The 16,861-nt window shown below is 50.8% G+C and overlaps 2 protein-coding genes across 7 annotated transcripts in view; both read left to right on the top strand.

The window, feature by feature from the left end:
• The window catches only part of RSPRY1 (ring finger and SPRY domain containing 1), a 35,366-nt gene extending 32,764 nt beyond the window's left edge, over positions 1-2,602 (top strand). Inside the window, exons 15-16 of the mRNA XM_030458043.1 lie at positions 816-920; positions 1,799-2,602. Of these exons, the coding sequence (XP_030313903.1) occupies positions 816-920; positions 1,799-1,895 (202 nt within the window). The 3' untranslated portion in view covers positions 1,896-2,602. The remainder of the gene's footprint in view (positions 1-815; positions 921-1,798) is intronic.
• Positions 2,603-4,558: 1,956 nt separating this feature from the next.
• Positions 4,559-13,043, top strand: ARL2BP (ADP ribosylation factor like GTPase 2 binding protein). 6 transcript variants are annotated; one of them, XM_030458053.1, is made up of 8 exons: positions 4,860-4,993; positions 6,000-6,119; positions 6,525-6,692; positions 8,220-8,281; positions 9,295-9,401; positions 9,829-9,914; positions 11,172-11,268; positions 12,431-13,043. In XM_030458053.1, exons 3-8 carry the CDS (start codon positions 6,688-6,690, stop codon positions 12,509-12,511), a joined length of 438 nt encoding a protein of 145 aa, XP_030313913.1. In that variant the 5' UTR covers positions 4,860-4,993; positions 6,000-6,119; positions 6,525-6,687; the 3' UTR covers positions 12,512-13,043. The 6 variants fall into 6 exon arrangements, with proteins under 6 accessions (XP_030313910.1, XP_030313913.1, XP_030313909.1 ...); XM_030458050.1 differs by lacking the exons at positions 4,860-4,993; positions 6,525-6,692 and adding an exon at positions 4,559-4,848; XM_030458049.1 differs by lacking the exon at positions 6,525-6,692 and having other exon boundaries at positions 4,860-4,991.
• The last annotated feature ends 3,818 nt before the right edge of the window (positions 13,044-16,861 follow it).

The following is a 16,861-nucleotide window of genomic DNA, read 5'->3' as shown; positions in this document are numbered from 1 at the left end:
CAGAGAGAAACTGGGAGGAAACTGGTTTTGTGGTGATGCCTGACTGGAGGCAGAGGCTGTTTGCTATGCAAGGGCACCAAGAGGCTCCATTCAAGGTTGGACACTGTACACAGAGATCATTCTGCAGTGTTGGGAGACCAGAAGCCAGTCCTTAATAAAAAGATAGTTATGAACTTAAAAGTGAAAGGGAAAAAAAGGCCAGGGCCTGAGTTGGACCCTTATTATCCCCCCCTTCAAGACTTGACATGAATCCATGCAGAGTTGTGCTGAATTTCATGCATGGTGTGTGGGGCACAGACTGGGCCAGAGCTGTCACCCTGCCATTGCAGTTCTGATTGGTAGTGTCTGTATTCCAAACAGGAAATGTCCTGGTCCATCAAACTGGGGGATTTTTATCCATTTCCTCTCCCTTGTGGCAGGTGGCATACCAAGTCGTTGATTTTCTTTTCCATTTCTATTCTGTGTGTTACAGAATTTAGGGTTTCTGCATTTTGTTGACACATGGGTTTGTGCAGTTGTTTTTCTTCTTAGCTCTTAAAAGCCCATAGATACTAAAGAACAATTTTCATTTTGAAGTGTTCAGCTGTGGGAGCTGGAAGAATTGTAATCTAACACCCACTTTGTCCCTCCCTGGCAGACCAGAACAGGGAACTGAAGATGTTCTGAACATCCCTGGGTGTGTAAAGCCTTTTTTGTGGGAAGCTGTGATTGATTTTTATCAGCAGTGGTGCTGAGCAGCACAGGGCAGTGCTGCAGGTCCTGATGCAGGTCCTGAGCCTTTGTTCTGAGCCAGACTCCTCTGTCTCTCCCTGCAGACACAGGCGCCTGGCACTGCTGAAACAAGTGAGCATCCGGGAGAACTGCTGCAGCCTCTGCTGTGATGAGCTGGCAGACACAGAGCTCAGGCCCTGTGGGCACAGGTAAAACCTCAAAAGCAACCCCAAAGAAAGCCAGGGAACGGGAAAAGGGGCGTTGGGCATTCAGCTTAGGTGAGACCAGATGCAATCCCTGCCTGTCCAGGTTGAGTCCCCAGCATCAAGGCAGGGAAACCTCCCTTGAGGGGTGGGTTAAGTACAGTGGTTCCATTATTCCCCTCACCCCAGCCATGAGCAGGTTCAGTTTCTCATTGTGTGGGTGTTTGGCATTGGAGAAGTACTGTGGCTACCAAACTTTAATTCCCTCATATCAAAAGTTTTACCTTCTTACTCCTGGTGCTGTGAAATCCAAGTTATGTGAGGAGAGCAGAGAATTCATTACATAATCAAGTACTCATCAAATGTTCAACCAGTGGACTGGGTCAAGCCACAAATCTAAAAGATCAAACAGGATCTTTTAGGCAGCAGGACAGGAGGATGGTTAATACCATAATTACACTTTCCTCTGTTTAAAGAGCTTCCTGTGAAATTAATCCAGTGAGGTCCAGTCCCTTGGTGGTTTCAGAGTGCTTGTGGAAGCAGTCTTCTTGCTTGGGTGGTGCAAAGGTGGAAGGAGATGTGCCCAGTGTGCCTCAGCAAGAAGTGGAGAAAGCTTCACACCAGGCACTGCTGTTCTCCAGGTCAATAAAGTGATAAGATCCCTGACAGCAATCACACTTTTGGGTCTGTCAGTTGCTCTTCCTGGGGCTGCTCCTCCCAAAGCCTGGGGATCTGCAGCCCTTGCAGTTCCTAATCTCTGCACAGAGCCTTTCTTGACCATGTCTCTAGCAGAATAAACAAACTGCTTAGTGCTTGCATTTTTTTTTCTTTTTTTTTTTTCGTACAGTTCATGAAAGTTTTAACTGCTTTTTCTTTTCTTCCAGTGACCTGTGCATGAAATGTGCCTTGCAACTGGAGACCTGCCCTTTGTGCCGACAGGAAATCCAGACCCGGGTCAGACAGATCTCTCACATTTCATGACACACGGGGAGAACCACCCCAGATTTGTTTTCACTGAACTCCAACCAACACTGAGAGGGGAAAGCATCTCTAACCAACCTTATGCACACAGAACCACAGCCACGGCCGGGTTCCATGCTAACCTGGAATGTGTTTATCCCAGGAATGGAATCCTTCAGGAGCTCTTCCCAGTTGGCAGCAACAGGAGCTGGTTCCAGCAGGAAGGAGCTGGAGGTCAGGGTGCTGCAGGGTCCTGCAGGCAGGGGCACAGCAGGGTCTCCCCCTCTCTCTCTCTCTCTCTCTCTTCCCCTTTCTCACCTGTCCCAGGTACTGAAAAAATGGAAATATCTCCCAAACCAGGGCCCTTCTGTCTTGTGCTCCAAAGTCTGGTTTTGGCAGCAGCCAGTGCTGAAAAGAGGATGCTGGTGTTTTCCTGTAGCTCCTGCTGGTCAGACTCTGTGTTCTCCAGCAGTGGATGTTCAGCTGCTCCCAGATGGAATGTGCACAGGTGGGTGGGAAAAGACCCTGTGGAGACTGCAGAGACACTCACGTGTTTTAATACCTTGGTGATTCCAAAGAATGTCCTGATTTGTTTTTTAATGTTAAAAGATGGGTGGTATTTTCAAGTAAATATTTCCAATGCTTTTAACTTCAGTACCCACACTTTTTTTTTGTGAGAATATAATTTTCAGCAGGTATTCTTAACTAATTATAAAGCTGGACTGGAATTAATTTGATACTCTGGGTATTTTTTTAAGGTATCATTGAACATCTTTTTTAGGTTTTGAAAGTTTTATTCACTTTGGAACTATTGAGCTATCTTAGATTGGAGGAGAATTTTGGGCCAGGTTATTTAAAGAAATGTTATTTGGATAGCAGGTAACTCTGTAACTTTTAAAATGCACCTTTTTTGCCAAGCAGGTTTGGGGCCACACTTCATGTTTTTGGTAGCAATCATGGAGGGGAAATGTATGCTCCAGTTTAATTCCACATTTGTGATGTACATTTGTTACAAAGCATTTCAGCAGGCAGCTTTTGGCTGGTTTACTGGGTTTCTACAAGGAATCAGGGTTCCCAGCTGGTGTCAGTGAAGCAGCACAAGAATCAGTGGAGTTATTCTTATTTTGCACCAACTGAGGATATGACTTGGTCCCTTCCAAGACTTGTTCAGGTTGCTGTTTTACATTATACTTTACTAAATCACACACAGCTTGCACCCAAACCATCCCACTTCTTGGTGGTGACTCAGCAGCAGTTCTTGTTGAGTCTTCTCATGCTGTGATACATCTGATTGTTAAAATCCTTGATTATCTGAATTGTGCTGAGGCTGCTTCTCCCTGCTGACCACTCCTGTTTCCTACTGACCTAACCAGGAGCAGAGCCTCCTGCACACAGATCACCAAACCAAGCTCTCCAGCAGCTCCTTTCACCTTCTGCCTTTGCTAACTCAAGGCTGCTGACTTACATCCCACCCAGAGATTTTATTTAAACAAAACAAAGGGGGGTAAATGTCTGCATTCAACCTCTGGAGTGCAGTCTGTGAATTAGGGAAGTTCTGTCCATCATCTTGCAGACTTTTTCCCAAATACAGACTGGATCCACCAGTGGAGAGCTGGTTAGAGTCTCTTTGCTGAAATGAGAATTCTCTTCCCCCTTGGATGCCTGTTTTGGGCTGGCAAACCTCTGCCAGGGGAACCTCATTTCCTCCTGCCTCTCCTTCCCCCTGCTTTGCTGTGACCCAGGTTGCCAGTCAGGGCTGAGCCCTTCCTGCTGGCTGCTGAGTGAGCAGAGCTGAACACCAGCACTGCCCCAGGATCCCTCAAGTTCAGAATCCCTGGAGGTTTGAAACGTTTCCAGATGCAGGGATGGGGCTTGGTGCCTCATGGCAGGAGACACATTGGGGACGAGGTGGGACAGAACCATTTTGAACTCTGCCTTAACAGATTCCAGGAACTTCAGGGCTTTGCTTTCTTTCCCTGGCCAGGATTAACTGAGGTAAAACTTTCAGAAGTGCCTGATCTGTGTCCACTGCTGGATGAGATTTAGCTCTTCAGGCCAGGTCCACAGAGGCTTCCAGGTGCCTGCTGTCCCCTGAACCAGAGGTGACCCAAGTGCCTCCCTGCCTGTGTGGACACGGGGCTGAGTGCCTCTGGTGTTTGTTGGAAAGATGTAAACGCTTTGGGAAGTTTTGCCCCAGAGTCTTCCGTGCAGCTGGTGCTGGGCAGAGGAAGGCAAAGGTTCTGGAGGAGAGAGCTGTGCTGCAGAGCCCTGTCCCGTTCCTCTCCCACGGGCTGGACAATCCCACGGGCTTCCTGCCGAGACCCACGGGGGAGGAAGGGGGGGAACGAGCATCTCTGTAAAGCTGGATCCTCCCTGCCCGGGCCGGGGCCTCCCTCTCTCCTCGGCTGCCCCCAAGGCTGTGTCTGGGCCGGGGAGGCCGTGGCTCCGGAGCCCCTCAGAGGGGGCACTGAACCGTAGCCCGGTCCGTTCCCCCACAAACACCTCCGGAGGGCTCTTTGTTGTGCTCCGGTTCTGCCACCGCCGGCAGGAGATGGGGTCACAACCGTTTCGGCACCAGGGGGCGGTGCAGGCAGCGTGTGGAAGGGAAGAGCCGTCCCCGGAAGGCGCCGGCTCTGAGGCAGAGGGGAGCCCGGCCCCGGGCGGGGCTTTGCGGTTCTGTCACCCCCTGGAGCGCAGCTTCCCGCGGGGGTCACCCCCGGGACGCGCCCGTCAGGCGGGCGCTGCGCTCCTGCGGCCTTCGCTGTTCTGCAGCCCTCGGGACCTCGTTCCGCGAGGGGAAAACCCGGTGGGGCAGGAGCAGCGCGCACGCCCCGTGCCCGTTCTTTGGATCGGCTTCCCGGGAGCGGCTCTGACGGAACCGAGCCGGAACCCAACCCCGGGCCCCGGGGCAGCACCGCGCCTCAGCCCGCGGCCCCGCCCCTGCGCTCCCATTGGTCCTTCTGAGTGTGGGCGGGTACTTCTCTGCGCTCCCATTGGTCCTTCTGAGTGTGGGCGGTCCCTCCTCGGCCGTTCCGCTCTCCGGGGGCAGTGGGCGGGGCGGAAGGAGCCGTTTCCCCGGTGACGGCAGCGCCTGAGGGGGCTCTGAGCGGGACCGAGGTGTGAGGGGGGATGTGAGCGGTACCGGGGTGTGAGCGGTACCGGGGTGTGAGCGGGGATGTTAGTGGTACCGGAGTCGTGAGCGGTACCGGGGTGTGAGGGGGGATGTGAGCGGTACCGAGGTCTAAGCGGTACCGGGTTGTGAGCGGTACCTGGGTGTGAGGGGGGATGTTAGCGGTACCGGGGTGTGAGCGGTACCGAGGTATGAGCGGTACCGGGGTGTGAGCGGTACGGGGCTGTGAGCGGTACCGGGGTGTGAGCGGTACCGGGGTGTGAGGGGAGATGTTAGCGGTACCGGAGTCGTGAGCGGTACCGGGGCGGCCCTGAGGGGCGGTCGGTGCCGGGCAGGACCGGGCCCCCGGTCCGTTCTCGGTGTCGGGGGGAGGGGGCCGTGACACGGGCGGGGTCCGTGAGCGCCTCGTGGAGCGGGAAGGGGAGGGCAGCGGCGGGGCCCTGCGGGGAGGGGATGAGGCGGGCCGGGGCCCGGGGGACAGGGCCAGGGCTGGGAGCTCGGCTCTCCCCGGGGCTGCAGAGGGAGGGGAGGGAGGTCGGGGCTCATCCCTGGAGCCCCTCTGAGGGGTCCGGAACCGAGGGCTGGGCCGGGACACGGAGCAGGCCCGGGCAGGGAAGCTGCGCTGGCCCACGGAGCGCTGCCCGGTGCCTCGGAGCTCTCCGGGCTGCGGAGGCAGCTGCCTCTCGGCTGCCTTTGTGTGCTGGGGTCTGGACAAGCATCAGTGCCAGGGGTTCGGGAGAAAAGATCCAAAGGTGACCTCCTGCCCCTCTGCAGGGCCTGACTGAGTGAGTGAGTGCGGGGTGAGCAGCTTGGAGCCTTTCCTCTGAGGAGGGGGAGAAAGGGACTGGAGAGTCAGGAGGGAAAAGAACCAGGGGTCGGTTTGGAAGAACTGGATTTTTTTGAAATTCTTTGATCTAAACCTTAAAGCTTGTGGAAGTTCAGGGTAATTTAACCGTGGAATTCCCATTAATGCCAAGTCCCATGTTATTCCCCAGTGTTTTGTCCCTGAGGAAGGAGTAAGCACTCCCAGCAGCAACACAAGGGGTGGCCTCCAGTCCAGGAGCTTGGGCAGGAGTGATGGAGACTTCTGATGAGGAAATCTTCATTGCAGCCACGTGAGTATGCTCCATCCAGTGTCAGATTCTCAGTAAGCTACTGCTAGTTAAAACATAGCTTAATAAAAATATAAATACCCAGTTTATACCACACTGAGCAGCAGATTCTGCCTCTTGGGAGAAAAAAATTTGCCCAGGATACAAAGCTCCAGGAGGGGATAACACCAGAATCTGGGTGAAGTCAGAGTGCAGTGAGGGTAGTACCAGATAGCCCTGACTGAGTGATCAAAATAAACCCTGTAAGGCTGAAAACTGGGGGTTTAACTCTAAATTAAAAATTTCTCCTTTTCAAGTGCATATATTGTCTTATATTATAGATTCTAAGCAGAGGCTCTGTGTGAAGGTGCTCCTTTGAGACATGGGAGACCTTCTACAGGTGACCTCAACCAAATTTTCCCCTGGTAGGTATTAGGCCAGTGCTTGGCCCCCCATCTGCTGACCTCCTCTTTTCCTGAAGCTCCTGGCAGAAGGGGATGTGTGCCTGTGCCTCTGCTGCTCTAGTTCAGAGACTGAATTCTCTCAGTGCATCACAAGCTGCCCTGTCCCTAAGGCTGGTCCAGGGTGATAAATGAGGTGATAAATGCTGAAATCACAAGGTTTGGGAGTTTGTTTCTCAGGGGTGTGGATGTGGGTGTGTTGTGTGAGGACATGGCTGCTGCTTCAGCACAGAAAACTCCTTCCTTTGTCTCACAAGCTTCCACTGGAGTTGGAATTAAGACTTAAAGTTTCTGTTGCTGTTAAAATAAGCTCTGAACCCAACAGTTTTGGAGGGGGTGGGGGGGAAGCAGAAGTTATCCCTGGTGAAGCTGCCTGTCCTGGCATGGGAAAGGCAAATGCTGAGCCCTGATTCCTCAAGTCGGGAATGGGATGCTCAGGGTATGGAGTGCTGGTTCTGCCAGCTCCTCTCCTGGTGCTGTCCTGCCCTCTGCTGGAAAAACACTTTTCCAGTCGCCTCAGCTTTGCTGTCTCCCAAGGCTTCCCAAGTCAGAAATGTTGCCAGAACGTCTCCTGGTGATCAGATGCCTTTTCAAGTCGAGGATCTTTTCACTTTTCATGATCAGAATGAGTCCTGTGGCTCCTTACAGCCAAACTCTCAGTGAAGCTGTGACTGGATTCATTTCACTGCACTGTTATTCAGTAGCAAAATAACCTTTAGTGACTTTTTAAAAATTGAGTATTCTGCTCTGTTTACTAGGAGTAATTTGAAAGAGAAATAGACATTTTGATTTAATTTAAATGTTGCTTTTGCTGACCAAAGCTGACGTTTTGCTTAAAGACAAATGTCCTGTGTGAATGGTTTCCCTTGTGTGAGATCAGCCTTCCATCTGCTGGATGTATGGAAGGAGCTCATCCCCTCTAATGCTGAGCTCTGTGAAGGCCAAGGAGCTGCTGTGGAGCATCTGATGAGTCTGCACAAGCTGCACAGGAGTGGATTTAGCAGAGGGATCCAGAGTCCTGAAGAACTGAGGGGGCCCAAAGGTTTCTTCCCTGGATGGCTTCAGACCTGTGATGGTGCTTAGTGTTTGCTCATAACAAAACTGCCTTAGGAGATTATACCATTCATTTTTAGATTATAGGATTTTTTCTGGCATAAGAAAAGCATTTAACTTTCTTCAGTTCTATGCTACTTGTGTATATACTGAGTTTTAAGAGGTTTCTCAAGCCCAGGTCTTTCAGAATATTCTCAAGTGTCTGGAGTTGTGTGATCACAGCAAGTTACACAAGGAAGAGAGCAGAAGGAAAGCTTGTGGTAGCAGCTGGGATTTGTGAGTTGGAAAGTGCTTAATTGGCTGTTCTGATTACAGCCTGTGCATCCTTCTGCACCAGGTCTGGAATTACCTTAACAGTCATGCAGTAAAACAACATCAATAGGAACCTATGTGGGGAAAAGGCAGTAGAGCCCTGATGAAAATCCCATCAAGCAGTCTGAACAGTGCTGTGGATTATTCTGGAGGTTGGAAGGAGGAAATTATTCAGTTAACTTGTACTTACCAGGATTATTCATGCTTAAGCTTTTGCTAACACTTGTTTAATTTTTACTTTAATTTCTGCTGTGGTTGAAATACCCATTTATGCAGCTCCATCTTTCTTTGCTTTCAGCTCCTCCCCTTCTGATGCAGAGTTTGATGCAGTTGTTGGGTGTCTGGAGGATATTATCATGGGTAAGCTCTGCAAGCAGTTAGAGATGACAAGATGGGTACTGAGCACATCCCAAACTGCCCTTCCCTGAGCAGGCACAGAGTTAAAACATTCCCTGCCTGCCCCAGTGTCCGGGTGTGAGCAGGAGGAGCTGGAGCAGGAGATGGACAGACAGGGACATTTTTCTGCTTTAGCCCTTAGCTCAGTGCCCTCTTCTAGTCAGTCTGCTTCCAGGTTTTTTAATTTCCAGCTTGAAGTCTCCAGTCTTTGCTCCCCTTTTTATCTTCCCTTCTCTCAGGGGGGTAACAGAATAATTCTGCCCTTTGGTTTTTGGTCTGCCCAAAGTGCTGAGCTGGGACACTCCTGACAGCTCTCCTGCCTTTGTTCCCATCACTCAGCACAGTAACAACACACACACGAGTCCTCTGTGTGCTTTTGGGTCTTCAGAATTATTCTTTGCACTGCTGCCTGCACTGCACACATCAGTGATAAAGACACCTGGAAATCTCATGTAGAAATCAGTGTTTTCTGGGACTGGTTGGGGATGAGGACTTCTCATGTGAGGTGGAGCAGGAGATTGACAGAAATGCATATTGAATTCTTGTAGGGAAGAGGTTTTGTATTGTTTCACTTCAATGAAACAATCCAGATGTTTTGCTGACTTTATAGCCTGAACAAAAAGGGGTTCAGAATAAACAGCCTTGTTCAGGAAGTGTAAAGCAGGGGGACTTTGTGCTAACACTGAGTGCAAATGAAAGCTGCAAGAAGCAATTGCAGACCTTGGCAGGGGTGGGATGTTCATCTTGTTCCATTCTGAACACAAAACTCTGTCCAAGCACCATCTGTGGTGCTGCTGCCCTGGCTCCACCTGCAGCCTCCCCACAGCTGGGTCAGAACTGGTGCTGCTGGGACTGACCCTGCACGTGTGCTGGGCCCTGTGGTTCTGGGAGGGAGGGGAGAAGCAGTGAATGGGGTTTGTGTTACAGAAAGAATGACTGAGCTCCTAACTGGATGATGCATTTTGGTTGTGGCCCAGAGAGTGATTTCCAGTTAATACAGAGGACTTTTATGGAGAAGCACTACCAGGAGTTTGAGGACTCAGAAGAAAACAAGCTCATCTATACTTCTGTTTTTAATGAATATGTAAGAAACTTTTCCCTCTTCTTTGTATGTGTTGCTCTTTGGTTTTCTTAAGGCAAACATGAGGTCCTGCATTCCTCCCTTTATTAAATACTGGGATTACATGGAGCAGAGCCACCATGCTGCCTGCTGTCTTCTACATGATCTGTGAGCAAGAAAGGGTTTTTTTCTGGAGCTCTGGGTTCCTTTTTCTTTGTTTCACCTGAAAACTTGTCCAGAGGATTTGTTCTCACCAGTATTCCCAGCAAAAAATGTTGACTAACTGGATGAGCATTGGCTGGCTGAGGACTCTGCAGTTGTGTGCCCATTTGGATGACCCCAACTGGGTAATAATGGGTCAGGAAGGTGTCAGTGGGAGGAAGATGTGCTGGTTTTAAACCTGCTCCTGAAACCTCTTGTGATGCTGAGGTGCTTTGGGTTTTGTTTTCAGATCTCTTTGGTAGAGAAATACATTGAAGACAAACTGCTTGCTCGGATTCCTGGTTTTAATATGACAGCTTTCACCATGTCACTGCAGTAAGTCTCTGCTGTGCCTCTGGGCAGGGCAGGTTATGGACTTCTCAATGACCTCTGTCTAGATTACAACTCAGCTTTGACCATTCTGCCTTCAGGCAGAGAGGTTCCTGTTTAATTCATAAGAAACAAGTGTTCCTGCATGCAAGTTCCTTGCCTTCAGCATGTTGTGCTACTCAATTTCTGAAGTGTCAGGCTGAAATAGATTTGGGTTAGGGGGCAGGAAGAGAAATCAGAGTGTGACCACTGAAGGCTTTTCTCCATCAGTGTCACTTGGAAGCAGACCCTTCCCAGGTTGAGTCTCATTTATCACTTTCAGGCTCTGTGTTGGACACTGAAGTGCCCTGATGCTCTGAAACAGCCATGTGATGTAATGTCTGTGTTGTAGTTTTTGTAGAAAGCATTCAGAGAAAAGTTTGCTTGGTCTTGGGCTTTTTCACTTGGTCACTTCAGCTTAACCAGCTCTAGGGAGGGGTCACTTTTGAACAGTCCCTGGTTTTCTGGTTTTCCCCTTGAATAAGAAACTCAAGTCTCATTGGGAGCTGAATATCTTACAATAATTGATTTGTTTGTTTGTTTGAACAAAACATTGGGAGGTTACTGTGAATGCACCCAGTATGCTTACATGATAAACTCTTTAAGCCAAAGTTCCTTCTGGTAAGAATTAAATCATAAAAAGGAAAAACCCAGCCCCTGCCTGTGAAGAAAGCTGTGCTGAAATCCACTGATGTGGGGTCACAGAGCCTTTGACTTCTTGTCAGAAGTCCTGTGCCAAGAACTGGACTTCCCTGGACGTTTCTAAGGCCAGGCTGGACAGGGCTCTGAGCACCCTGATCCTAGTGGGAGGTGTCCCTTCCAACCCTGAAAATCCTATGGGATGTCAGCAGCCTCCCCTTTAGGGTCCATGTGAGCATCCTGTGCCCCTCCTCACCCTCTCCCACCTTTCAGGGGACTGTCCAGATGTTCCAGTGCTCAGGATAAATAAAGAGATAAATGCCAGGGAATGGTGCTTCTACTTACAGATCAGTGTCTGCAGACTGGTGTGATACTCTGAGGTTTTAAATTTAGATAAATACAATATGTTAAAAATACTTGGATTGGGAATACTGCAAGCTAATGTTTGGGTAATGTTTTGTTTTACAAAAGACCCATAATAATGTTCTTGTTTAAATTCTGATCTTGTCCTTTTGACCTCCTCCCATTTTAATGTAAGATTTGATTTACCCCCCAGTTTTCTAATTCTCCAACTTCTCTCTGTAGACAGCACAAAGATGAGATGACAGGTGATTTATTTGATATACTTCTCACTTTTACTGACTTCCTGGCATTCAAAAGAATGTTCTTGGATTACAGAGCTGTAAGTATGTCCTGTTCTTTATTTTCATTGGCATAATGGCTGTTGCTTTGTGTAGCTCTGCCTGAGAGTACCAAAGGCAGTGGTGTAACAGTGGTGTAGCAGTAGGTAGCAGCATTTACTCAAAGGCTGAAGAGAGTCAGAAGGAAAATCACTTCACTGGGGGGAGGCACTTAAACTCAAAATACATTTAATAATTTCTGGAAAACATGAGTGAAGCTGATATGTGGAACAGTTTTTCAGAAACATGCTTTGTGCCTCTGTAATCACCGATTTCCAGCTGAGCACCAGGAAATACATTTTTCCTGTGAGGTGGCCAAGCACTGGCACAGGCTGCCCAGAGAGGTTGTGGAGGCTCCATCTGTGGGGCTGAGGAGAAGCCATCTGGACCTGGTGCTGAGGTGCCCTGCTTGGGCTGGGGGTTTGGGCCTGACGACCCCCAGAGGTCCCTTCCCACCCTGACTGGTCTGTAATTATAGGATGCATTTCTTTAAGTATGTTTTCCCAAAAAAATTGGCTCTTTAAGCATTTGCATTTCTCCTCCTTTCTGTCCAGGCTAGAGAAACAAACAAAGCAGCATTATGGGTTTTGAACCATCTTTTTCCTAGGGAAATGAGATCCATACAAGTACCCCCCAGTGTCTCTGGCATCTGACAAGGGAGCAGAGGAGTCAAAGCTCTGCAGGGTGTTGTGTCCCCCGCTGCCTCCCCCCACCCCTTTAAGCTCAGTGAAAATGGGGCAGATGGAGGAGAACAAGATGGGCCCTGGCAGTTCCTGTTGAGGTTTGTCCCTCGAGGGACAGTGGGGAGGCAAACCAGAGGAGGTGGTTTCAGAGTTCCTTGTGCTCCGTGAGCCTCCTGCCTGGTGCTCCTGAGTGCTGTGACCTGGGCCAGCATGGCAGAGTGACAGCCACCCTGCTCCAGGAGTCCTCACCCAGCTCTTCTGGAAGCTTGGGTCCACCTAAGGATACGAGTGGGAGGAAATAAATGCTCCAGCAGTCATTGGCAAGTCTCACAGCAAGCTGGATGCAGTCACCGATGCTCAGTTTTGTATTGAGTTGATGTAACAGAACAGGAGTTGCCACTTTTAGGGTTGGGTTTTTTTTTCCAAACTGCTTATTCCCAAACAGCACTGATTTACATTTCTTACTCTTTCATGTTTCTAGGAAAAAGAAGGTCGAAGTGTGGATTCAAGCCTTGAGTTAGTGGTGACTTCATTAAATAAATCATCAATATCCTCCTCCTAGAACAGTTCCTGCAGTGCTTTTCTTCTCCACAAGTGCATTTGGACATGAAAGTGCTGAGGGTCCTGGGAAACATGGTGCAATCTGATGGAAACTCATTCACCCTCCAGACAGCACCTTCAGAGGCCTGATCCTAAAAACACCTCTTAGCCAGGTCTGGTTGTGGTCAGGGACCAGAGAATCAGACATTTCTGCCTCTACCAGAGCACTTGGGTTTGGTGGGCTCCTTCCCAGCTCTGCCCCGAACACAACTTTTCCATGAGCACAGAAATCAGTGCTCGGGCACACATGGGCAGTCGGTGAGCAGAGGAGCTGCTGGTTCCCAAGAAGAAACCAGAAAACAACAATAACAACAAAACATTGTCATGTTTTTAACAAATCAGATGTAGCTCCACTGCTATGGGAATCCTAAGGGTACAGCCAGAGAAAACTAAACTTTAAAATCTCGTTGTTTTTCTGCTGACAGTGTATGGACTGGAGCTCTACACTTCCCAGCTGTGTAACATTGACTTAGAATGTCAGGAACATAAAATTTTAAAAGAATCCCATTTGCTTTTTTAATTGTTCATTGATGAGCTAAAGTAATTATTGGCAGCTAATTTTTTTTTCTTGTTTTAAAAGTAATTGTGTTATTTTCCTATTACAATTGTTCCAATTAATTACCTGCACTCGGGGCACAGAGAAGTGAATCCCTGCCAGGGTTTGAGCGGGAGGCCGCGGGTCAGGAGGAGCTGCCAGGCTCTGAGAGGGGCGGCACACAGAGGGCTCCATTCCCTCCCAGCCCTGCCCAGACTCTCTCAAGCTCAGGCAGACCCCCGCCCCTCCTCTCTCCCGCCCGCTCCCTGCTTGGCTGCTGTTCCCCTGCGCTCCTTTACCCCCCGCTGCCCCTGTTCTTCAGAATCCACATCCATCGGGTGCTGGGCAGAGCCCTGGAGCCCTCTCCTGAGCCGGCCCTGCCGCAGGGGCCCTCAGGCACCTGTCCCTGCCGCCATCGAGTGCGGGATGGGCAGAGAGTGACACACAGGGACAGTTTTCTGCTCCAGCCCTTAGCTCAGTGCCCTCTTCTAGTCAGTCCGCTCCCAGGTTTTTAATGTCCAGCTTGAAGTCTCCAGTCTTTGCTCCCCTTCTCATCATGGTCTCAAGTTGTGCCAGGGGAGGTTTAGGTTGGAGATGAGAAAGAATTTCTTTCTGGAGAGGGTGCTCAGGCATTGGAATGGGCTGCCCAGGGAAGTAGTGGATTCTCCGTGTCTGGAGATCTTTCCAAAGAGCCTGGATGTGGCACTGAGTGCCATGGGCTGGGAACCACGGGGGGAGTGGATCAAGGGTTGGACTTGATGAGCTCTGAGGTCCCTTCCAACCCAGCCAATTCCATGATTCTATGATTTTATGATTCCCTTCTCTCGGGGGGCTAACAGAATGATTCTGTCCTTTGGTTTTTGGTCTGCCCAAACTGCTGAGCTGGGACAGAATCATTGGTGCCCCACGTGGAGCCCGAACCAGGAGGGAAGGGGCAAAACACGGACTGAAGGATGCTAGAATTATTTATGGGGAATTCTGGTTGTTACGGGTGTGGTGATGGGATGAGGGGTGAATTGTAAATTATCTGTTCTCCTTTATTATTGCAATGCTAATTTTGTTGGGGTTTTTTTTGGGGGGGGGTTGTTTGGTGTGGCTTTTTTTTCATGTGGAATAAGTTGTTGAAATTTTAGTTCTGAATGTTGATTTTAAAACCAGTTCTTGAATATGATTGGCAGAGGTGAGGAATGTTCTGGGTCGATGCGGTGCCGGTTTTGGTAGCAGGGAAGGGGTCCCCTCCCCAGGGGGGGCTCATGGAAGCTGTGGGAATGGCTCTGCCTGCTCCAAGGGGCTGGGACCTGCCTCAGGCCAGCAGGGAACAAAAAGATTTTGGGCTCTGGGATTATCAGAGCCAAAAAGGGGAGATAGATACAGGGTGGGTGAGAGCAGGCAGAGGAGAGGGGAAGGTGAGAGAGAAGAGGAGCAGAGCAGAGCAATGGCGGAGAGCAGAGAGGCCAAGGGCGGTGAGGAAGGAGAGGGAGAAGGTGCCTGAAGAGATTTCTCTCTCCATGAAAGGAGAGGTCAGAGGGCAGCCCTGTCCCCTGCAGCCATGGAGGAGCCCCTGGAGCAGCCCCTGAAGGCCCAGGGAGGTGCAGGGGTTGTGGAGCTGCCGCCCGGGAAGGATCCCGCTGGAGCAGCTGTGGAGCTGCAGCCTGTGGAAGATGAGGGAGCAGATGTTGTGTCCCTGCAGCCATGGAGGGGACTGTTCCCCAAGCAGGCCCTGGCTCCGTGGGCCCCCCGTGCTGGAGCAGTTTGCTCCTGAGGAGCTGTGCTCAGGGAGGGACTCCCGTTGGAGGGGTTCCTGGAGGACTTTGTGCCCTGGCAGGGACCCCGCGGTGGAGCAGGGGAAGCCTGTGAGGAATCCTTCTCCCTGAGGAGGAAGGAGCAGCAGAGAACAACCTGTGAGCTCGGGGCTGTGAACCCCACTGCCTGTCCCCTGTGTGCTGGGCAGGAGCTGGAGGTACCCAGAACAAAGGACTTGGGGCTGGGGAAGAAGGGAGGGGGAAGAATTTAAGCTCTGGTTTGTGTTTTCTCTCTGCCCTTTTAGTGGTCAATTAAACTGATTTATTCCCAGGTTGAGTCTGGTTTGCCTGTGACCATAATTGGGGAGTGGAGCCCTCAGAGCCCTTGTCCTGACCCAGGAGGTTTTAGGTGGATTCCTCCTCCCCATCCCAAAACGGGGCAGGGGGAGTGAGTGGAAAGTTTCATCTCAGATAAACAATAATATTAGAGGGGTTGGACCAGGTGATTCTCGAGATCCCTTCCAACCTGACACTGACGCCATGACTCTGATTCTGATGCAGGCTGGGTGGTCTCAAGACACATGGACAGAGCTTTGGCCACACTCGTCTCTGCCACCAACTGGGGAAGAGGAGGGGGCTGCTTCCTACCTGCAGAGAGCCTGGATGGAGAGGCAGCAGGGGCTGGTCGGACAAACCAAGCTCAGCCTGGGAAACCTGGACAGCAAAACCTGCCCAAGACATAAAGGACTGGAACTCCTGAGCTCTGGGTCTGAGTATGGCATCTCTGCTTTCCCGTGACCTGCCTTAGAGCCTGATCCAGGCAGCCCCAAGCTGCCTCCAAGATGAAGGCAAGGGGAGGCAGGAAGGTCTCACCAGAAGGTGGCTCAGATCTTTCCCTTCCTCTTGCAGAAACTTTTCTGTGAGAGCAAACTACACCCTGAAACTCTTGGAGACCTACCACATGCGTCGGGAAGAGTGGAGCAGGAGAGTAGAGCAGAACCAGCAGAGGAATCACCAGGAGAAGCAGCTCTTCTGGTAAATCTCTCCAGCTGTGGATGATGTCTCCCCATTCCCTGCCATGCCCTGGCCTCCACAGCCAGGAGAGCCCGGGGAAGGGGGTCCCTCACAGGTACCCCTTGTGGGAGGGCAGCAGGCGTGGGATGAAGCACCCTGCCACCCAAGGGACAGCTTCTGGGGACCCTGGAAGGATCTCGAGGTGACACCAGAAAGTCACGGGTAGCCAAAGGAAAAAGGGTCTTTCCATTGTTTTCTACTGAGACACTGAGACTCCTTCCCTGCTGGGGTGATGCCTCTTTGATCCAAAGTCTCCTCCATTGCCCAAATAATCCCTGGAAGTGTCCAAGCCCAGGCTGGATTGAGTAAGGAGCAGCCTGGTCCAGTGGGAAGTGTCCCTTCCCATGCAGATGGGCTGGGACCAGAGGGTCTTTGAGGACCTTTCCAAGCTGAACCAGTCTGGGATTCTGCAGTCCCCAGGCTGACTGCCTGCACAGGGAACCCTCTCCTTGCCTGGGATGCCAGAAAGCACAGAAATGCCTGATAAACCAGAACCCGGAATATCCAGCCTGAACTAAGAACATGGCATTTCTGCATCCTCCTCCCTTCCTGCACAGTAACACCAACCTGTTCCTCCTCAATGTCACAGCATTGGACAGCAGATACCTCTCCAAGATCCAAGGGAAAGGTGTCCAGACTTCTGGCAGAACCAAAGACACAGAGATACGATGATGACTCCTGTGAACGTGATCCTGATCTCTCCCAAGCAGGGGAAACCCCCTCCTCTCCCTCTCTTCTACCTCCCTATTGAATCCTGTCTCCATCTGTCTTCTGGGTGGCTGCACCTTCTCTTCCAAGCTGGTGTGCTGAGCCAGGATGGGCTCTGGGTGCTGTGTACATTTCCAGGGGACACGGGTGACTCTGGGGGCTGCAGGCTGTGCAGAGATGCCCATGGGGGCTCTGGGACTCAACAAAAGGCTGATGGAGTCAAGGGAGAGGCCACCCGGGAGCCCTCGGGTCC

The sequence above is a fragment of the Calypte anna genome, chromosome 11 (genome assembly GCF_003957555.1).
Source record: "Calypte anna isolate BGI_N300 chromosome 11, bCalAnn1_v1.p, whole genome shotgun sequence".
Taxonomy (NCBI): domain Eukaryota; kingdom Metazoa; phylum Chordata; class Aves; order Apodiformes; family Trochilidae; genus Calypte; species Calypte anna.
Note: the sequence above shows the minus strand (reverse complement) of the source record. Positions and strands in the feature narration are given on the sequence as shown.